Below are 23,429 nucleotides of genomic sequence, written 5' to 3' on the forward strand. Positions count from 1 at the left end.
TTGGTTTTTATTATAGATGAATCTTGATAAGATTTCTGAGAACACTGTGTTTGCTTGGGGTTGGAGAGGTGTAGGTGAGGGGTAGAAGTTGGGTCAATGTTCTTCCTTGGAGTCCTACAGAAGATTGCTCTCTAATGAGAAGCAATAACAGTAGCAAAATAAGACAAAAAATATAATGGACTCCTAGGAAACCGGGGAGGAGTCAATGAATATATTTAATGAGTGTCTTAAGATAGAGTAAGGCTCTTCCTTTGGTTTATCAAACATTAAATGACACATTTGAGTTAATGCTGCTAAATATATGATCTTAGCCAGGTACCATGGTGGCACATGACTATAATCCCAGAAACTCAGAGGCTGAGGCAAAGGATAACAAGTTCAAAGCCAGCCTCAGCAATTTGTCGAGGCCCTAGTGACTTATCCAGACCCATCTCACAAGAAAAAATAATGAAACTCAATGGTAGAGCACTCCTGGGTTCAATCCCCAGTACCCCCCCCCAAAAAAAAAGTTATGGAAATTATTTATTTTTAGAATTTATTTCAATAGGGATTTATAATTCTTGAGCAATCAGATTAAACCTAGCAGAAAACACAAAATAATGGATAAGAACAGGACAGAGGCTAAAACTAATAAATTCTGGAATGGTTGTTAAAAATGCACAGAATTTGTCAGCCACAGTGGCTCACACCTATAATCCCAGTGGTTTAGAAGGCTGAGGCAGGATGATCACAAGCTCAAAGCCAGCCTCAACAATTTAGCAAGGCCCTAAGCAACTTAGCAAGATCCTGTCTCAAAATAATAAATAAAAAGGGTTGGGGATGTGGCTTGGTGGTTATACACCCCTGGGCTTAATCCTTGGTATCAAAATAAAACAAACAAATAAAATAATTTGACATTAAGTTCACTGATATATACAGGAGATAGAGGAATAACACACTGACTATGAAATCTTGGCTAAATTAATGAAGACTTATTTGTCTGAAAAGAGAGGGGTAGGAATGAAGATTGAGACAGGTGTCTGATCAGAATTATTGTGCACTCTCTGTTGTCTCATGTTATGGAGTTAAAAAATACCTTTCTCTTTCCAACTCCTTCACCTATTTTAATAAAGAATAAAAAAAATTTCATGTATTATACTGGGGAACTGGTTGAGACATAGTCAGACAGAACAACTGTTGTTGTTGGCTAATTTAAGTTTGTGTCCAACAAATTTTCATTTCTAAAAAGACCAAGTCAGGCACTGTGGTGCCAGCATTCTGAGACTAAAGCAGAAAGATAATTGAGTCCAAAAATTTGACAGCAGCCCAGGCAACATAGTGACACCTGTCTCAAAGAATAAGGAAAACAGACCAAAGTGAAAAGAAAACATGGTGATTCTTTCCCCATTTTTCTAGGTTAGAAACCATAAGCTCTTCACTTTATTTTCTAGTTTGGGCCAATGCTCCAGCCCAGAAATCCCATTTGCATCCACTAAGGCTTAATAATAATAGGCTGCCTTTATGGTTAATTAAGTGATTCCAAGTAATACTTGACACTCTGATCTGTGACTAGAATTGTGGACAAGACACATTGGTTAGTCACATGTAATCACAGTTACTGAGAAACACTTTAAATTTAAATGTCTGCATTTTTAATATTGAAAAGTTTGCTTTTACCAAAGACCAACCAACTTGTGCTGTATTTGCACCATGAAGAAAGAGGCCCTGGTCATCACTGAGAACTACTCTAAGCACTGTTCTACACAAACACATACTTGGGTAAGGATATCACCATTATTAAGCAAGAAGTTCCACAACAATATAGCAGATTACATCATAGATCTGATGAAGTGGATTGAGAGAGGCCAGGTAAGGCATATGTCTATCAAACTGTGGGAGGAGAGATAATTATGCTCCTGAAGTTTCCACCCTGGATCATTGAAGCAAATCCCCATACTAAGGAAATTCTGAAGGTTTGGACTTCTGTTGTCTGTCCAAACTGCAGGTCACTCAGACTGAATTTTAAAACATCACATGGAGTCATTTCAATCTGTTTGCTATGCTGTGACATTTTCAGTAGACTTAGGACAAAAAGGTAAGGAGAAGAGGGGAGGAATGGAAGGAAGAAAGAAAAAGAGAAAGAAAGGAAGGAGGGAGGGAGGGATAATTTCAACCATATACTAAAGTAAAGAGGAGAACACAATAAATTTCCATCATCATTGAGCTTCAAAGGTTATCAACCTATGGCAAATCATATATATAGCTCCACCTACTTTGTTCACCTCCACATTATTTTAAAGCAAAATGCAGACATTATATCATTTCAGCTGAGTTACATTACCAATCTTAAGAAGATACATACAAACAAGAGTCCAGCCCAGAAGCAAATGCATCAGTTGCACCTGATAACAAGTATAATAAAGTTGAATGCTGAAAGTACATTAAAAGCCAGGTGTGGTGGCAGGTGCTGTCTACTCAGGAGGCTGAAGCAAGAGGATCACTTGAGCCTGCAAGCTCAAAATTAGCCTAGGCAACAGAGTAAAACCTTGGGAGGAGGAGGAGGAGGAGGAGGAGGGGGAGGAAGAGGAGGAGGAGGAGGGGGAGGGGGAGGAGGAGGGGAGGGGGAGGAGGAGGAGGAGGGGGAGGGGGAGGGGGGTAGGAGGAGGAGGAGGAGGCGGAGGCTGTGGCCGAGGCTGGGGTAAAGATTCATAAACCAAATTAGTATCATCTTCAGTGCATATTATCATAGGCTATTATAAAGATCCCCAAATATTAGAAGTGGTAGTCTCAGAACCAAAAATCCAGCCACAGTTCTGTCATCAGAAGCCTATGAATGTACACAGGTCCTACTTTTAGTCTGGTGACTCAGGGGACCTTTTTCTCCTAATCCTCCTCTCACTATTCTTGGGACTATGCCTGAAACTCCACATTACTCCCTTTGATTTGCCAGAACTGCAAGGCCTATTTAAAGCAAGCCATGTGGGATATTATCAATCATGAACAACTTCACTGTTTTAAATACTTTTTTTCTCATTACAAAAGTAACATGAATTCATTATAATTTGGAAAATATTAAAAATCCCAGGAAGGACATACTAAGCACCCAAAAGTCAAAGAGCTTTTTAAACACCAATATTTAGTGAATTGTCTTCTTTTGGTAGGCATATAAATGCATTTTTTTTTTTTTACAAACAGGGGATATTTTATGTCTTTATTCTGTTTTCAGTACTTTATAATATATAATAAATATACTTCTATGAAATTATTCTTTCCAACATACTTTTAATTTTTTTTGCAAAACATATCATTGTAAGAGGATAATACTTGATGTCCTTTGGAAGACCAAATATTTTCTCTCACACCTTTGTGGGGTACAGTTTCAAAGCTACAACTCTATACATATCAGGATTGATTTACTTAGAAAATAAGCACAAGAAAGAAATAGTTTGTTCCAAATGTATGCATATTTTTAAGACATCTTTTTTATTTTATTTTTCGAGAGAGAGATAATTTTTTAATATTTATTTTTTAGTTTTCGGTGGACTCATCTTTATTTTTATGTGGTGCTGAGGATCGAACCCAGCGCTCCGCGCATGCCAGGCAAGCACACTACCACCTGAGCCACATCCCAGCCCCTTAAGATCTCTTTTTTATATATAGAACACCAACAATCCTTTTGGAAAATTGCACCAAATTATTCTCCCATCCACGATATATATCTACGTATATATCTCCCTTCACTCTTAAGCAATTTAACTTCTAAGTAATTTTTATTATTTTCAAGTTTGACCTCACTTCCCAACTTCACAATCTAATTCCCCTGCATCTCCCTTTGTATCATTTAAAATTTACAAAATAATTTTAATGCATTAGTTGCCCATGATAACAAGTGTAGTAAAAATGCATGATCCTGTTTCCATGAACGCTTACAAACATGATTTCTTGTAATAGAAAGTCTTAGTTTGACAGGTATAAATATGCACTGTTAACTTTTGTTTATCAACTTGAGTCTTAGCTCAGAATAGAGTCCAATAAGTTTGACTAGACAGTGTTGGTGGTAGAATTCAATAAGTTTGATTAGACTGTATTATGCACCCTGGATCAGATCATTGGAGTAGATCCCCATACCAAGGAAATAGACTTCTGTTTAAACTGCAGGTCACTCAGACTGAATTTTAAAACATCACATGGAGTCATTTCAATCTGTTTGCTATGCTGTGATATTTTCAGTAAATTTAGGACAAAAAGGTAAGGAGAAGAGGGGGAGGAATGGAAGGAAGAAAGAAAAAGAGAAAGGAAGGAAGGAAGAAGAGAGGGAGGGAGGGAGGAAGGAATATGCTCCCAGAGAGAAAGGTCTAGGTCTCCATCCCTCTCTTTCAATAACCAGAAACACCACCACAATTCAAAACAATCCCGTCAAAAGATCACTAGATCTGTAGAAAATCAATTTCTTTTTCAGGTCATGTGAATATAGGCATATCCATCCCTCTGCTTCTATTTCCTTATTAAGAAATTAATAACAACATCCCAGCAACCTTACCTATCTTGAAAGTTTACTATGGAATTAAATCATGCATATAAAGTTATTTTGTAAATTTTAAATGTTACAAAGGAGGATGCAGGGGAATTAAAGTTGGGAAGTAAGGTTAATATTGAGAACAATAAAAATTACTTAGAAGTTGCTTAAGAGTGCAGGAAGATATTCACATTTAAGAAGCTCATGAGAACAAAGACTGTCCGAAAGTGCTGGGACAAATATGCTTTCTCGGTGAAACTGCCAGTGGAATTGTTGCACCTTTAACACTTAATTTCCTCTCTTTTTCTACCAAGGACACAATGGAATCTAAGATGAAAAGTATGATGCAACTTTGTTGTTATTCTACAATTTTACTTTGGTAACTTAAAAAACTCCTCTGGGCCTCTTTATTTGCCTAATGGTGTAATCCAGCTGGGTCAGCATTTCATACAGTGTTTCACTTATCAAATATTTTCAAAGTTTATGCTCTGTTGGTTGGGGCAGGGATGGCGGGGAGAGCACAAGGAAAGAGACACAGTCTGACCACAAGAGCTGGTGAGTGGTGAGACAGTTCTTTTTATCACTTTTACGGAATGCAGCCAACGTTTAGAGAAATTATGAAAAATTTCGTGTTTCGTTATAGCAGCTTCAATGCTGTATCTGATACAGATTGTTACTTTGTTTCCTTGTTTGCTCTTAATTTTGCTAATAGATTTTGGTTAATTTTTTTAAAACCTTGGCTTTTTTAATTGAAAAACTAATATAAACATGGGCAAATTCAAACCACAAAAAAAAAGACAACGAGAAGCAAATCTGTCTTCTATTCCAGAACCCCCTTTCTCCACTCCACACCCCTCTCCCGACTCAAGTTAAATACCAAACTATATTATCTGTAGCCCGTTTCAGCTCTAAAATTTAAGTTCCTGTTTTTTGCAGAACATTATTGTGAGAGTAAAAGAGACAGTCTTGTCTTTGTCTCACAGAGTTGGTAGAGGGAAAGAATGCAAACTGAATTCCTGAAGTGCAGAGGACATAACTCAAATACTTTCATGGTAAGGTGGTTTATTTTCTAATTGAGTAAAGGTCCTGTCTAGGACGTAAGCACCATAAAGATAGGAACCTCATCACCAGCTCTCTACATTGACCCTGCCTGGTACGCAAAAGGTGCTCACTGGATACACAGCTCTACCCTTTCCCAGGCGACTGCCGTGACCTTAAGATGGGAACTCGAGAGGGTGCCGTCACCCCCCAACCCCCACCCAGGGCGTTGCAGCGTTGGGCCCGCCCCCACTGGAGGCCCCACCAATCCAGAGAGGAAGTCAAATTTGGCCAGGCGAAGGGCGTGTTCCGCGCGCCGAGGTGCTCGGTCCCCTTGTTCTCTCTCAACTCTGTCAACCTGAGCCCCGCCCCTGACCATAAGCTCCAAATTGCAAGTGGGAGGTGCAGTCGAGCAAGAACAAAGTTAAATCACAGGCGTGTGGACGCAGCGTGGCAGCCGCCAATGAAGATTGGGGCGGAGCTTCAGAAACCAGCAAGGGGGAGGGGAGAAGTCGCCAGAGCGCGCGCGCGCGCGCAGCGGCCGTCCCCGCCGACCCACGCGGCGCGGCGTGGTGACGCCCGCGCGGCCCGAGGAAGGGGCGGGGCCGGGGCGGGCCTCTACGCTCCTCCCGCCCTCTCTGGGTCCCGACTCTCCCTCCCCATCCCTCCCCCGTCTTCGGCCCCGTCAGCGCGGGGGTGCCTTCGTCGTGTAGCATCGAGTCGGCCTGGCCCGGCCAGGCCAGCGGGCAGATGCCCCGAGCTGCCGCCGTTGCCACCGCCGTCTCGGCCGGTGGCGGTGTGGGAGGCGAGAGACCGGCCCGCGGCCGCTGAGTGTGACAGACCGGGCCGGGGGCCGCCAGGGGCTCCGGCATCTGTGCCTTCTTTCGGACCATGTATTTCCTGAGCGGCTGGCCCAAGAGGCTGCTTTGCCCTCCAGGGAGTCCGGCCGAGGCTCCTTTCCACGTTCAGTCCGACCCTCAGAGGGCTTTCTTCGCCGTGCTGGCCCCGGCCCGCCTCAGCATCTGGTACAGCCGAGTAAGTAGACCCCCCGCCGTGCTTCGCACTCCCTTCCTGGCGTCCTGGCACAGACCTGAGCCCGGGACCCCGGCCGCTTCGCGCCAGACTCTCTAGCTCTTGGTCTGCTCTCCCAGGTGGATGAAATCGCTGCTGCCGTGAATCCCTGCGCCTCCCCGCGTTGGACCGCCAGCCGCGCACGGTGCGGACCCTGCGCGCTCCCTTAGCCGAGCCCAGACTTGCCCTCACTTCCCTTCCCTCATTCCTGAGGAGCAAAAGTGTTTAAACTTTCCTCAATTAGAAATCCGGAGACTGTGGTCTTCCTTGCTTTAAAGGTCGTTTTTTTGGAGTTAGGGAAAGCCTGTTGGGCTTTCCCAGTGTCAGACTTTGCAGGCCTTTGATAGCTTAATTCTAGGAATTTGCAGCTGGAGTTATTTTTAACCAAAGGTCTGGTTTTTCGACTCCCTGCTTTGCTCCTAACATCCCTTACCCACTTTCAGACCAGGCCCCCCCCCCCGCTTTTTTTTAAACTGCTTTTGCACTCTTCAGAGAATTGGAAAGGGGTTAGGAGGAGCGGAAGTAGAACTCATTTCTGTCCGCGCTACTTAGAACACCTGGAAATAATAAGACTTGGAGAGGGCATGGGACAGAGTGCTGTTTTTGCTTTGGATCCTGGTCATCTTTTTCCTTCTTGTTTCTTATTACCGAGTAGGTTAAGAGAAATAACTTGAAAAACAAGTGATGGATGGGATACTCCCTACTCTGCAAATGCTGCTATAGGTCTGTCTGTAAAGACTACAGAATTAAGAGTATAAAATACTTTTTCTTTTTTCCTCCAAAGAAGACAGTGCTAATCGATGTTAGAATGAAGTTCTCTTCAAAGTTAATTTGACCATATAAAGATAGATTGTGACCTTGCCCTTATTAGAACTGTGTGAAATACTGTTTGGTTAAACCCCCCCCCCCCCCCGCAAAAAAAAATCTTTATTACCTTTGAAATTCCTTAATGTCCTTGACTGTCCTCACAGCCTTAGTAAAACTGGTGATAGGATTTAGGTAATTCTTGTTATCTCCTTTGACTACCATAGTTGGACTGTAAATCAGACTATTTGCCATAAAGTTTTGCCTTATTAGTTTTTAAGTATATATCAGAACAAAAGAGAATGTTATGAAATCGTATGTGGTGCTGAGGATGGAACCCGGGGCCGCACGCATGCCAGGCAAGCGCGCTACCACTTGAGCCACATCCCCAGCCTGTGAAGTCGTAATGCCAGCAATAAGATAGTCTGTCCAGTGCTTAATTGCATTTTCAAATTTGTACATTGTACCTCATTTGGTTCTTAAATGAGATATTCATTTACAATGTATATGCCAGTTAAGTAATTTTTAATTTTTTTAGGTGTATGCAGCTATTAGTTTTAAAAGTGCATGCAGAAAAAATTATTACATGAATTTTAAATTGTTTTTTGAATTTAGTATGTAATTTCACTTGATGTAACATTGTTTGTAGACTCTAAAATTTTTCTTACCTCCTCAAAGGCAGACCTGTCATAATTTTAGATAAAAGAGAATTTAATAAGAGGGATGAATAAACCAGAAGACTAAGCCACTTTGTCTCCCACAAAAGGAATATAAAAGTGGGCCTCCACTTTCTTAATGATGTTATGAATACTAAGAGTATCTACTATTTGGTATTTAGATACAATATAAATACAAGGAAGTCCTGAAATTTAAAAGTATTCATACTCCTTTTCTTTAAACTCCCATTCTATATACAACTCGTATTCATGGAAATCTAGGGGGCCACTATTATTAAGATCTAGTATATAAAAAATTTCAGGTAATCTATGGGTTCAGAGGTAAGAAGTAGAATACTTTAGGTGGCGGCTACATGGTACTGTTGGTTTACATGATGGTTAACCCTGATCTCTGGGGCATAAGCTTTTTTTTTTTTTTCTTGTAGATGAACACAGAGTATCTTTTATTTATTTTTATGTGATGCTGAGGATTGAATCCAGTGCCTTACACATGGGAGGCAAGTACTTTACCACTGAGCTATAGCCCCAGCCCAGGGGCATAAGCTTTTTCACTTAGAAAGATCAGATATTGAGCCAGATGGTCTTTTTTTTTTTTTTTTTTTTCTTTTAAATCAGAACTCCAAGATTATTTTAAAATTTTTTTTCCATTTTTTTAATTGGTGTGTTATAATTGTACATAATGGTAGCATTTGTTGTTACATATTCTCTCTCTCTCTCTCTCCCTCTCTCTCTCTCTCTCCCTCTCTCTCTCTCTCTTTCCCTCTCCCTCTCTCTCTCTCTCTCTCTCTCTCTCTCTCTCTCTCTCTCTCTCTCCCTCTCTCCCTCTCTCCCCCTCTCCCTCTCTCTCTCTCCCCCCCCCCCACACACACATACACACACACACACACACACACAATGTAACAATAGCATTTGAGCAGTATCGTTCCCCAGTATTTACTCTTTCCCTAACCTCTTCCCTCCTCCTGGATCCTTTCCTCTGCTCAACTGATCTCCCTTTGATTTTTATGAGGCCTTCATTCCAGCACCTTTTCCTTTTTCCCTCTAGCTTCCACATATGAGAAAAACCATGTGACCCTTGGCTTTCTGAGTTTGGCTTACTTCCCTTAACATAATGTCTCAAGTTCTGTCTGTTTTCCTGCAAATGACAAAATTGCATTTTTCTTTATGGCTGAATAAAACTTCATTGTGTGTGTATCACATTTTCTTTATTCATCTATCAGTGAATACCTAGGCTGGTTCCATAGTTTGTCTATCGTGGGTATGCATGTATCAATATGGTATGATGACTTTAATTCTTTAGGATAAATTCAGAGGAGGGGTATAGCTGCTGGGTCACATGGTGTGAACCAGATGATTCTAAAGTCTGTGATTATCTGACTGGGTTCTCAAGGAACAAGTGCCTTTCTGGGATGTCTTTTCTCTCACTGTGAGAGCTCCATTTTTATTTTCTAGATAATTTCTAAACTTCCTGAAACTATGTAAGTTAAAATAAATTTAGGTTAAAAAGAAATTAAAAGTAAACTACCTCTAGGTAAATTAAGGAACTATCAGTTATACTCATATAATTTAGTGTGAATTGGTTTAAAATGTTTGCACTAAGAACATGAAAGCTTTGAGTTTTAGAAAGGTTGTAGATGCAAGTAATTTTATGGCATCAAGTGAATTTTGAAGATCTAAAGGGCTTTATGTAGTTGGAATCTTACAGCTGCTTTGGAGACAGGGAGAAACATGTTCAAAGAGATGAGAGTATATAAGATTCGCTTGCTTAAAATTTTATTAGAGCTCACTTAGTAAATTAAACTTGCTAAGGAGGAATGAGTTTTTAAAAAGAGAAAGCTAGTTTTGTGGAAGGAGCAAACATTAAATAATGTAGGCCATTTTTTTAATGTCCAAAAAAATTGCTATGTGGAAAAAGTTGGTTACCCATGAGACTATGGAAACATTAAATTTAGTCTCTAAGAGTAACTTCTAAACATTTTGAGTCTTTGAACTTTTATACCTCTTGTAGCTACTATTATATATACTAAATAGCTATTGGAACTCATGTTATGGAGTCATATCTCTCCAGACTTATTTTTTTATCCCAAATATGAGAAATATACCATGGTGCTGTTAGACTGTTTATGAACCAGAAGAGTTTCTATAGTCACTTGACTCTTTGATAGAGATCTTAAAATAACACATTTTATTGTTTGAAGTTTTTATTGCTTCATTTTTGGTACAATGTATTAATGTAAGTTTATTTTCTCTACATTGTAATTTTTTTAAAAAAGCCCAAAACCTCTAGAGTCTAAAAAAGTAATCATCCATATATTTTGAAGCCCCAAAAAGGGTGTTAAAAACAGGTATATTATGTATATGTTAGTTTGAGGTGGTAGAGGTAGAACTTTATTGATGGAACAATTGATGTATTTCTGTCAAGGGTTTTATAAAAGGGGTCTTAAGATGGATACAGCAGGGGTGCTTTCTGACCAGAGAAAAGACATAGACTGCTGCCTCCTGGCCTAAATGAAGGTGATATTGAATTGAATTCTGAAGATGAAGCCACACTAGAGAAGTCTGAACTGAACTTACGGGAAGATAAAGAGGATGGGACTCTTGGAGAAACAGAAATCTCAAATTTCTCTGCAGATGGACCAAAAATTGAAGCAGAGGCTAATGCAAATGCATATGGAGAGCACCCATCTGGAATTTCCTTAAATTTGTGAAACAAATTTCAAGAGTTGCATAAAGATATTCTGAACAGAAAACCTCAAACTTCAGAGGGAAAAAGAGAAAACGTGCCAGATAATGAACAATCCTTAAATGAAATCCAATGAAAGGAGCTTACTTATTACTTAGTCTTTGGATGTAGTGATAGGTTTGAGCCCCCTGTTAAAAAGAAAAAGATTGACAAGTCAGGCCTTGAAAAGAAGATAGTCCAGGCTGTGGAGGAGTAAAATGTTGAGAAGCCTGAAGAGTTCAGCAACCGGCTTGCTACTTGGGAGCTTGGTGTAAAAATTGCCAAAGCAATTGTTTGCCACAAGTTTGTAAAAGCCAAAAAGGAGGCTGGAAGGTCACAGGCTACTCAAAAAAAGGAACATAACGTGGGGGTTTGAAGCAATGAAGAGATGAAAAGCCAAAAGCAACATGGGATATGTGTAATTTGTCAAGAGTTCTTCAAGATGCTTGTTAGACTCATGTGCTCAATTTACTGAAAAGGTTTTCTTGACTACATTAAATATGTCAGGAAAGTGATAGAAATAGAAAAAGTAAGCATAAAACTTTGGAGTTGATTATCAACTCTTTTCAGTCTTTTTCTAAGGAGTTCATTCTATTGAAGTGAATGAAATGAAGCATTTTGTTATTTGTGTAAGAAATTTAAGCATATGTACAAGAAAAAAAGATAGGATTTTATGTGTATAGACCTCCAGTATAAAATCAATTTTGCTTTTCATGTGTTTAGTATCTTGTGATCTGTGAGGTCCTTGTATTTTCTTACTTGCATAACTACCCTTTTTCTGAGATTGTGTTTTTAAGACTGGGTTTTGTTTATAATGGATTAGTCATACATGCAAATAACCCTCAATTGATACTGTCCTCACAATGTCTTTAATTACCTTGATGCTATAAGAACTTTTTTTACTCTTAAAATAAAGTGTTGTAAAAGGATTCAACTTTGAGGATTAAGCTGCTCTGTAAAATGGGATATGGTTTATGATTTACAGGGTATTGACTCCAGGGGCCATAGGATTATTCCTTTAATATACTGTTTACCAGTGAATGTGAAAGTCTACATATATGAACCACAGAGTGATACCCTAGAGTGTTAGATAGATAGGCATATCTCAGTTTTCAGGTCACAGATGATTTCAAATATTTATCATACCCTCAGAAGTATATCTGAACATCAGTTGTGAGAAATAGCATAAACAGGCAGTATACGAAAGGGATGAAGAGGCCTATTATATGTAGAAAATATTATATTCAGAGATGTTAGTGTGTTAATGTGATAAATCAAATTCTTGTGAGTGACTGTTTGTTGGCTGCTGATAAAAAGTTGAAATGTGCACATGATCACTAGGCTTATAAATAAATTGTATGTCTTTGAGTAACCCTTAACAGAAACTTACATTCCTTTTGATATGTTGTAATAATGGCAAAAACAAGAGATAGATATCTAAAGAACCAAGCTATAGGATCAGATATATGATTAACAGTGCACTCTCAGGAGGCCATTTAATTTATCTCTCCATTTTCTCAATATCCCCATTTCTTGCTCTTTCAGCTCTATTCTGTTACTGCCTCCAGAGATCTTCTTTATAAATTTATTGCTCTGAAAGCCTTCCAGGGTTCACTTTTTATTAAAGAATTAAAGCTCAAGTTTGATACCAGAGATATACCCCTCCTGGGCTGTTCTCTTGCTCCATCTTTACCATTAGAATGTTATCTATACTTGGCTTTTGTTGAAACCCTTCTTTCTCTGAGTCCTTCTTACAATAACCATATATTGATGACTACTGTTTTGTTTTTCCCCCAGCTTTTTGAGGTATAATTGACAAAAATTGTATATACTTAAGGTATACTATGTGATATTTTGATATATATACATTATGAAGGGATAACCATAATCAAGCTAATATATATATACTTCACTTGACATAGTTACTCTCATGTCTATAACACTTAAGATCTATTCTCTTGGGCTGGGGTTCTGGGTCAGTGATAGAGCACTCACCTAGCACTTGCGAGGCACTGGGTTCACTCCTTAGCACCACGTAAAAATAAACAAAAAAATAGAGGTATAAAAACAAACAGAATAGTTCTATAAAAAAAATCTATTCTCTTAGCAAATATGTATATAATGTTATTAACTATAGTCACCATCTTGGGTGTGTATAAATATATATTTAATATTTTTTTAGTTGTCAGTGGATCATATTTGTACTTATTTGTATGTGGTGCTGAGGATCAAACCCAGTCCATCACACGTGGGAGGCAAGCCCCACCCAGCCTCACCATCTTGTATATTAAACCTTCAGAATTTATTTACTTTGAAACTGAAGGTTTGTACTTTGACCAAATACCCACCCTGCCCCATTTCCCCACCCTCTAGTTTCTGGCAACTGCTGTCTGTTGTCTTTTTATATGTGTTCACATATGAGATCATGCAACTTGTGTGATGACGCAATCTGTTCTGTGTTTGGCTTCCATTAATGTCATTATGGTTCACCTACGTTGTAGCAAATGCCAGGATTTCCTTATCTTTTTAAGGCCAAATAATATTCCATTGTGTATATACTATTGCAAAATGTGGATACTAAGAATAACAACTTACAGGGTTTTGTGTATCTTGATGTATACCACATTTTCTTTATTCATTTGTTTACAGTTCTTAGCTTGTTTCCTTTTCTGTATGGAAATATTTCCATATTTGAATAATGCTACAGTAAATATGGGAGTACAGCTGTTTGAGATACTGATTGTAGTTCTTTTGGAGTACATATGTAGATCTGTGTGTGCACATGCGCTTGTGTATGTGTGTTCCTGAAAGTGGAATTGCTAGAGCATGTAATAGTGCTATTTTTAATTTTTTAAGATACCTCTGTAATGTTTTTCATATGGCTATGCCAATTTACAGTGTCACCAACAATGTGCAGGAGTTCCCTTTTCCTTCATCTTTACCAGTTTTTCTTTTTTTAATCATTTCACTTTTTGACAAAATCCATTCTAACAGTTACAACATCTCATTTTTATTTGTGTTTGTATTTCCCTGATGATTAGTGATTTTGAACCCACTGGCGAATTTTATGTTTCAGGTCTTTTGCGTTTTTTAAATTTTATTTTATTTTTCCCCCTATTGAGTTGTATGAATTCTTTAAGTGTCTTGGGAGCTAATGCTCCCTATCAGATATATGGTTTACAAATATTTTCTCACATTCCATAGGTTGTCTCTTCGTTTTGTTGGTTGTTTCCTTTGCTGTGCACTCATTCTTTAGTTTTATGCAGTTTCATTTATTTATTTATGCTTTCCTTGGCCTGTGCTTTAGGTGTCATCTAAAAATTATTACCAAGGCCAATATGAAGGAGTTTTTCCTGTTTTCTTCCAGAATTTTAGTGGTTTCAGGTCTCAAGTGCTTATCTTAAGTTGTATATGGTATAATATGAGGGTAGTCTTCTTCTTTTTCATATAATTTTCCATTTTTACCAAAATCATTTATTGAAAAGACTGGTTTCCCTGATGTGTAATTTTTTTTTTTTTGGTAGATTGACACAATACCTTTATTTTGTTTATTTAGCTTCTTTTATGTGGTGCTGGGGATTGAACCCAGTGCCTAATGCATTCTAGGCGAGTGCTCTACCACGGAGCCACAACCCTAACCCTGATGTGTTATCTTTTTTTTTTAATATCTTTTTAGTTGTTGATAGACCTTTATTTATTTATATGTGGTGCTGGGAATCGAACCCAGTGCCTCACATGTGCCAGGCAAGTGCGCTACCGCTGAGCCACAGCCCCAGCCTTTGATGTGTAATCTTGATAACCTTTGTTGAAGATTAGTTGACCATATATGCCACAGCCCCAGCCTTTGATGTGTAATCTTGATAACTTTTGTTGAAGATTAGTTGACCATATATGCATGTATAGGCTTATTTCTGGAATGTCCTGTTCATTGGGCTGTGTGTGTGGTTTTCATGTCAATATCACACTATTTTGATTATTGTAGCTTTATATTATACTTTGAAATTAGGTAATGTGATGATTCCACTTTTTTCTTTCTCAAGATTGCTTTGGCTATTTGTAATTCTTTTTTGAGTTCTCTGTGAGTTTTAAGATTGTTTTAAAATTTCTATGTCATTGAGATTTTGATAGAGATTGTATTGAATTTGTAGATCACTTTGGGTAGTATGGATGTTTTAGCAATATTAATTGTTTCAACCCATGAACATGGCATACCTTTCCATTTATTCATATATTCAGTTTCTTTCATCAGTATTTTAGTGTCACCTTCCTGGTTAATTTATTTTAAGCATTTTATTTTTGAGGACTAATATAAATAGTATTGTTTTCTTTCCCTCATTCTTTTTTTGGGAGAGGGATGGAACAGTGATGGAAATAACACTCATAGTGTTGTACATGCTAGGCAGACACTTTACCACTGAACTACACCTCAGCCCTGTTTTCTTAACTTCTTTTTCAGTTTGTTGTTAGTATATAGATTATAGAATTACATAGTATATGGAAGATTGTAGATTTTTAATAATGATTTGGTATTCTGAAAATTTAGTGTATTCATTTATTTTAACAGATTTTTGTATGGTCTTTAGAGTTTTCTAAAGAGCATGTCATCTATGTTCTTATATCTAGAGACAATTTTACTTTTTACTTTGAACTTTTGCTTTGTCTTATAAGTTTCACACTCATGCTTTATTTATCCAACTATATTATAAATTTCTGAAGGATAGAAATTACCTTATTTCATGTTATTCCTAGTGCCTCCCACAAAGCAAAAAATGCTGAGTAGCTTTTTAGAAATAAATTCAAAATATATTACCTTTTGTATAGCACAGAATTTTCAAAAGATTTGATAATTGGAAGATTTTTAAAAAGATGATGTAGTAACAAAAACACTAATACTAACTTACAACTTAAGTTCAGAAAACCTAAAATTAGAGTTTATTGGAAGTGATGGTGAATTAAGTGTAGTTTTATTTCGTGCAGTTCAAATTATATTAGAAAAGTGTTAAGTGGTAAAAGATTCTACTTTAATTATTAGGTAATCTGTAGTCTATCAGAGTTTAAACTAGTATACAGTCATTCATGTAGAATCAAATTTCTGGTTCCAAGAATGTATTTTTATTGACCTGATTTATAGAAAAAGAAAAAGAAGTATTATAAACAGATTTAAAGAGGATATTTCAGCCATTTTCAGGTACTCATGAATCACTGACATGGTCCATATTATGGTTGAGCACTCATCTGGAGTTTACTGTTGACTAGAACCAAACTTAGTTTTTCCACATGCCTCATTCATTATTTTTGTTCTATTCTCATATAACCTATTCATTTTAACTTTTAAATATAGAATTCTCATTAAGCCAGGTTTCCTCCACACTCCTGTATTCCCAGCACTAGGGAGGCTGAGACAGGAGAGTCACTTGAGCCCATGAGTTGGGACAAATCACAAATCCTATGGGGAACTCCCACAAAATAATTTATACTTTTGTCATAAATGGAATGCTGGGACAGTTTACAGGAATAAAGATTACCATATGAAGCAGCACAGTGAAAACAGTGTTATGAAAATACAGTTTCTAGTAGAGCTCTTTCTTCTTTGTTAAAAAGGGGAATTAGCAGATAAATGTAAGGTGTTTATAAGTGAACTATCACCTTGTACAGATTTCCTCCTAAATCAATAGGATTGAAGGATTGAAAAAAATTTCAATTTTTTTCTCATTATTATGTATCTAATAATAGTGCTTTTATGTCACCTAAAATAGTGATATAGGAACTGCATTAAAACATTTTACCTAACAAAAACAAAACAACAAAAAATTTACCTATATTAGTTTATTAGGCAATTTAATTACAATAAATAAGTGTACAACTTAAAAATATTTAAAAATGTTTAGTTCACACTTGCCACAAAATGAGACAGTTCCTTAATTCAAATTTCTTACTGAACAGTAGATGTCAGTTGGTTGAAATCATGGAAGTTTCTTACTTTTAAGTTCATTATACTTGCTTTACTTGGAGTTGCTGTTTGTTTCTGCAAGGGATTTGCTTTAATTTCAGTCATAAATCATACATAAATTTGCATATGAATATCCAGATATAGTGGAATTCACTGTAGTTTCATTTTTAAAACAGATTTGAGGTATATAAAAATGCATGTACTATAAGTGCCCAGTGACTTTTAGTAATTTTTAGAGTTGTGCAACTATTACCACAGTCTAGTTTTAGAACATTTATATCAATCCCATTCTGCCCATTTATAATCAACCTCTGCTCTCACTCCAACCTCAGGAAACCATTGGTTTGTGTCTGTCCCTTTCCATCTGGCTTTTCTGGAAATTTCATCTCAGTGAAATGCCTGACTTTTATTTATTTATATATATTTAAATTTTTTATGTGTTCTTTTTTAGTTATCTATGACAGGAGAAGTATTTTGACATTTCATACATATATGGAATATAACTTCCCATTTTTGTAGTCGTATTACATGATGTGTCTGACTTTTATTTAATATAATGTTTTTGAGGTATGTACAAGTGTAAGGCTCATTTTCATTACTGAATATTATTCCAATGTAAGGATGTGTCACATTTTTAAAAATTCATTCACCAGTTAATGGTATGTGGGATGTTTCTAGTTTTTTGTCATTTTGAATAATGCTGCTGTAAACATTTGTGTACACACCTTTGTGTGGACATATACTATCATTTCTTCTGGTGGGACACCTAGGAGTAGAATTGCCATAAGTTTAACTTCTTAGGAAAAGTGTCAAACTGTGAGCCAGAGTTGCTGAAGCAGTTTACATCTTCACCAGTAATATAGGAAAGTTTCTGTTTCTGTACATTTATTTTAGTTGATTTGTAATGGTGTCTCATTTGTAGCTTTGTTTTGTATAAATACAACTAATAGTATTTAGCATATTATTATACACTTATTATTTGTATACTTTATTTGGTGAAAAGGATTTTGCCCATTTTGGATAATATAGATGATTTCTTTAAACTTTAAAATATTATTCTAAGTATTATTGTTTGTTTAAGAAAATACAACCTATCCCCATTATTTTCCTATAAAATTTTATATAAATTTTAAAACTTACAGAACACCTAGTTATCACCTAGATCCCAAACAGTTGTCCACATTCTGCCTTATTATTTGCTTGTATTTGTGTTTATGTCTGTATGTTTGTAGAACTATTTAGAAGTTGCAGATATCAGGATGCTTCACTAGTACCTAAATATGTCCATCTTCTAAAAATGACAATAATATGTAACCATGATATAGTTACCAGAAAATTCATCATTCTTTAATTTCTGCTAATATGTAGTTTAATTTGAAATTTCCCAAGATATTCCACATATTACTTGTATAGTCTTTTTCTTAAAACTAAGGTATATACATGATCCATTTCATTGCTATATATTTTTTTAAACTCTCAACCTAAAAAGGTAGTCTTTCCTTCTTTCTCACTTTGTTACAAAAATTGATTTTTGGTAAATTAGGCCACTTTAATGAAGACCACCCCACATTCCTTTTTTTTTTTTTTAGTTTATTCTTTTTAGTTATACATGACAGAATTTACTTTGACAGAATTTGATTATACAAGCATGGAATACATCTTATGCTAATTAGGACCCCATTCTTGTGGAGGTACAAAACGGTGGGATTCACTATAGTGTATTCATATATGTACATAGGAAAATGATTTGGCATTCATTCCACTGTCTTTTCTTTTCCTATCACCTCTCTCTTCCCCTAATTCCCCTGAATATCTATTGAATATCTTCCCTCTTATTATCAGCAAAAACATTCAACCTTTGGCTTTTGGGGACTGGCTTATTTCACTTAGCATGAGATTCCCCGGTTCCATACATTTACCAGCAAAGGTCATAAAGTTATTCTTTTTAATGACTGAGTAGTAAATACTCCATTGTGTATGTATACCACATTTTCCTTATCCACTCATCTGTTTAAGGGCACATAGCTTGGCTCCATAGTGTAGCTATTGTGAATGGAGCTGCTGTAAACATTGATGTGGCCATGTCACTGTAATATGTTGATTTTAACTTCTTTGGATATATACCAAGGAATGGGATAATTGTGTCAAATGGTGGTTCCATTCCTAGTTTTGAGGAATATTCATACTGCTCCAGAGAGGTTGAACCAATTTGCATTTCCACCAGCAATGTATGAAAAACCATTTTCCCCACATCCTTGCCAACATTTATTATTACTTGTATTCTAATAATTGCCATTCTGACTAGAGTGAGGTGAAATTTCAGTGTAGTTTTAATTTGCATGTGGTTTTAATTTGCTAGAGATGCTGAATATTAAAAAAAAAGAGATGCTGAATATTTTTTTCATGCGTATGTTGACCATTCATATTTCCTTTTCTGAGAAGTGTCTGTTCAGTTTCTTTACCCATTTATTAATTGAATGATGATGATGATGATGATGATGATGATGATGATTGGTGTTAAGTTTTTGAGTTCTTTATATATCCTGGAAATTAACACCCTGTATGAGGCAAAGATTTTCTTCCATTCTGTAGGCGCACTCTCCACATTCTTGGAACGCTTCACAAATTTGCATGTCATCCTTGTGCAGGGACCACATTAATCTTCTCTGTATCACTCCAGTTTTAGTGTATGTGCTGCCAAAGTGGGCACCATCCCACAATCTTGATTTAGCTAATTGCTAAAGTTTTCTTGTACATTTTTCTTGTTGTAAACTAAGTTAAAGACTAAAGTTAAACATATCTTATGTGAATACTTCATAGATGATGATGTATAAATTTATTTTAAGGAGTTTATATTCAAAAGTATTTGTTAATGGATAAGTAGTATTTCATAGGATAAAGAATAGTGTAACAAGGTGGGTGAGAAAACAGCCTGATTTTAATAACAGCAAGGTAGACATAAAACAGGTTGAAAATGAGCTTTAGATATTCTTTGAAAATTATTCATTTCTTGTAGGAGAGAAAAAAGTTACCAAAGATATTGGTAAGCTGCTTCTTATAAATGAAGTTGATCATCCAGTTTAATGCCAAGAGCATTAGTGTTTGCATTGAGAAATTAGTCACAGTTGCCATTGGCTGTTTCCCTTAAAGAAAGGGCCTTTTGAAGATCGAGAAATGTTGGAAGTATGAAGTTAATTACTTGTCATTACTGTAAATGATAGTAGAAGAAACTGCGCATTACTGATTCTAAGTGCCTTGTGTCTGTTTTGAAAGCAATAAGTAATGGATCATCAACAATTAACCAGAAAATCTTTTTGAGAAATCCTCTAAAGTATATTAGAAATCTTTCTTGTCTTTAGAAATAGCATTCAGTATAGTTGAATAATGGCTTATTTTTTGGTGGGGGGACATATCTTATTTAGGTAAATTTTTTTTTTTTTTTTAAACAGCAAAAAGGGATTTATTGAGGATCCAATCCAGCGCGCTGGGGCTCCAGGCTCACTCAATAAGGAAGAGTGGCCAAGAGCCCCAAGCAGGGGTTGAGCAGTGCTTAAGTATACTTTTTTAGGGAGGGCAGGGACTTTGCATACATCAGAGCAAATCATCATGAGGCGCGGGAAAATCAAACAACAATTCCCAAACATGATTAGTATATTCATTGGTGGGGATAGGTCAGGCGGGAGTGATAAGTCAGTCCTAAGAATGGGGGTACATTCAAACTGATTGGTTTGCGCCCTGAATGCCTATGTGCCAAACTGCACAGGGTCCTAGGTTATTAAACAACTAAATGGTCAGTACCGGGCATTGTCTTAACTGCCTCAGGAATTTCATGTTCTGTGTGCAGTTCAGAAACTTTACAATACCTCGTCCTTTACATTTTAACTCAGGCTTTGCAGCTTAGAAACTTTACCCTTTCATTCCCCACTCCTTTTTCTGACTACTTTTAAACTTAAAAGTAATGAATCATAATTATTGGGGAGTCTCATTTTCCATCCCTGTCAGTGGAGCATATTGCTGTCTGATTACCATAAGTTGTCCTGCGTTTCCTGGAATCATTTTCAGCGTGGCCTCCATTTTAGATTTCACTCGGTATTAGACCCTGATTTATCTAACTACACTGACTACCTAACTTTAAATCTGGCTTCATTCCCCCTCTCTAATTTGGGAACTCCTTACTGCTGTAAGGAAGAGAGGCAAAGAAGATCTTTCTGGCTTCTTCAGGCTGAAAAGGGATGGTGTGGGGCAAGCAGTTTGCAGTCCCCCTTTAAAAATCGGGTCTATCGAGTGGTCCATGATAAAAGTCCAATTGAGAAGTAATAGGCTGGAGGGCCATTTGAGTGATGGGTGGTCTATAAAAGAAACAAGAATTCATTAATACTAGAACCATATTGATGCAGCAATAAATCCCATAGCACAGGAATATGCCAATGAGCATGATGACAAAGATAGAGACTAACAATGTTTTCCACCAGGAAGTATCAAGAACCAGGAGCTAAGATGTTGTTTCCATGACAAAGGTGTTGAGTACATGGCTTCTATCTGAGCATGTAAATCTTTAAGGATATTTGTCACATTTCCAGAATTGTCAGGGATGTAAACACAACAATTAACATTTAGGTTTACAGATGTCCTTTCCCTTAAGATATAGTCTAATAATTTAATGCCATCTGATCTTGCAAAATCCTTTTGATAGTATGACCTCTGTGTGTAATGGAGAAATCTTAATTCTATTACTTAGGGCTGGATAACCATACTAGCAAACGTTAAGCCTACCTGCGTTGGTTAGAAATAAAGGCTTTAAACTAAAAACTACTCTGGCAGTTCCTTTTGATAGTTATCAGGCATTTCTGTCTGAGAATCTCTTTCGTAGCCTCCAGTTTACTTATTTATGGAAGTTACATTTAACTATTATTATTATTTAAAATGTCCAGGAACAGCTGTGTTTTGGCTTTGACTGTCTTTGCTAAGTGTTTAAGATGAAGCAAGTCAAACTGACTTTTGTTTCTATCTATTGTTAACAGTCAGCTGAGTTTCCCTGGGAGTCCTTGGGGAACTTCACAGCAGCTTCTCAGTTCTGCTGGTGCCATTTGCGCTAGGATGAGTCCAGGCCTTGCTTGACCATGTGGCTTCCCTTGGAAGCATCAGGGATGTCTCCTTTTCTGATGACCCTCCTCTTCACAGCAAATGCACTGATTGGCTTTCTGTCCTCCACTGGTCTCATTAATCTCCCTGATCAGGAGGTTATGTGGCCTAGAGTTGTAAAGCTCTTTGGAGAAGTCCCCTATTCCCTGACTCAGACTGACTCAGAGGGCAAGAGCCAAATATTGGTTTTCTTGGCCCTTTTAATTTAACTAATTTAAAACTTAATCTTAAACTTAAAATAAGTTAACAGCCTTATATTAAGAGCACTGGGCTTTAATGTCTATCTCTTTATCCTGTAGGTGATAACTCCTTATCTTAAATTAACCCAGGTTGTGAGTTCTTAAATCAGTACCTCTGCAAAACATTAACAGGCAATCTTTAAACCATTTATAAGAAAACTACAAAAGAAAATTATCAAGAGTAAAAACATTCAGTTCATATAATAGCTACCTTGAATTTTGGTGGAGTATATCCCCTATTTGAGATCCTGGCAGTCGTGACAAAAACCGACTTGTGGACACAACTTTAAATGAACTGAAATCTGGCCTACTTCTTTTATGGTCATTCTCACATGTAGTGAGATGGGACATAGAGCCTTATCTCAGGTAAGGCAGGGCTCTTCATAAATCTTAAGTACTGTAGTTCTGAAACTGATCTTTGCGTTTTAGACATCATTTTACAAAGCCTATATAAATTGTTGCTCAAGTTCACATGAACATTAGCTAACACAGTATAATATCACATCTAAAACATGAATTAAAGAAAGGCTGAAAGCTTTTAACCTTTTGTAGAAAAGTAGTAAAGTATTTTTGTGTTTTACAATAAAACCTTCACACAGATTAGGCTCTCATTAACTTAAATACATAAATTGTATCTCAGTGTAAAAAGTAACATAGAACTTTACATATCTTATTGATAACAAGTCCAGTTATAGAACACTAATGATATAATTGAATTTCCAACATGTTTTTCTCTTAAGCCTAAAATTACCATACAACTTTAGAACACCAGCTTGATATAATGTTCTTTTGAAGCTTCTATCTTACAGACTTGTATAGGATTAGTTCCTCTGGTTTGGTCTGACCCCAGGCACCAGGCATATCAAGGTAAATTTTATGTAATATGTGAAGTGTTGGATTTAAGTAAAGTTTACATAAGTGTATATACTTATGTAACCACTATTTCAATCAAGATTCAAAACATTTTCAACATTCCAGAAGATTCTCTGTACCCACTTCAGGTCAGTCTGCTGCCCCTTCCTCCATGCAAATGGTAGTTTGCCTTGGTCCCAGCCCTGTACAACTAGAGAGTTTTTCCAGTCAAAAAGCTAGTAAACAAATGTCAGGTCCAGTACTTCAACCTTGCATTCAATCTTTAGTCTGTATTCTTAACCCTAATATTATATTCTCTAATGGTGTTTGTGGTATGAATAAACTTTTGTGAGCTGGCCAGGGAATCTAATCACTACATATAAGGAATTTTCTTGTAGAAGAAATTATCTTAAAGAAGTCCAGCAATCAACTTACAGAT

At 36.8% G+C, this 23,429-nt stretch overlaps 1 protein-coding gene, 1 non-coding gene and 1 pseudogene across 4 annotated transcripts in view; 2 read left to right on the top strand and 1 right to left on the bottom strand.

Annotated features, from left to right (window-relative positions):
- The first annotated feature begins 6,111 nt into the window (after positions 1 to 6,111).
- Positions 6,112 to 23,429, top strand: part of Ric1 (RIC1 partner of RAB6A GEF complex) — a 114,545-nt gene continuing 97,227 nt past the window's right edge. For 2 of the 3 annotated variants that reach the window (XM_013359852.4, XM_078047613.1), the window contains exon 1: positions 6,112 to 6,568. In XM_013359852.4, coding sequence (XP_013215306.1) covers positions 6,425 to 6,568 — 144 coding nt within the window. In that variant the 5' untranslated portion in view covers positions 6,112 to 6,424. The remainder of the gene's footprint in view (positions 6,569 to 23,429) is intronic. The other variant, XM_005327959.5, reaches the window with a different exon arrangement.
- LOC120889964 (protein FAM204A pseudogene) lies at positions 7,189 to 12,130 on the top strand (annotated as a pseudogene).
- Positions 19,361 to 19,467, bottom strand: LOC120890091 (U6 spliceosomal RNA). Its single transcript, XR_005734349.1, has one exon. It is a non-coding gene; the product is annotated as a U6 spliceosomal RNA (small nuclear RNA).

This window comes from Ictidomys tridecemlineatus, chromosome 4 (assembly GCF_052094955.1).
Source record: "Ictidomys tridecemlineatus isolate mIctTri1 chromosome 4, mIctTri1.hap1, whole genome shotgun sequence".
NCBI classification, from domain to species: domain Eukaryota; kingdom Metazoa; phylum Chordata; class Mammalia; order Rodentia; family Sciuridae; genus Ictidomys; species Ictidomys tridecemlineatus.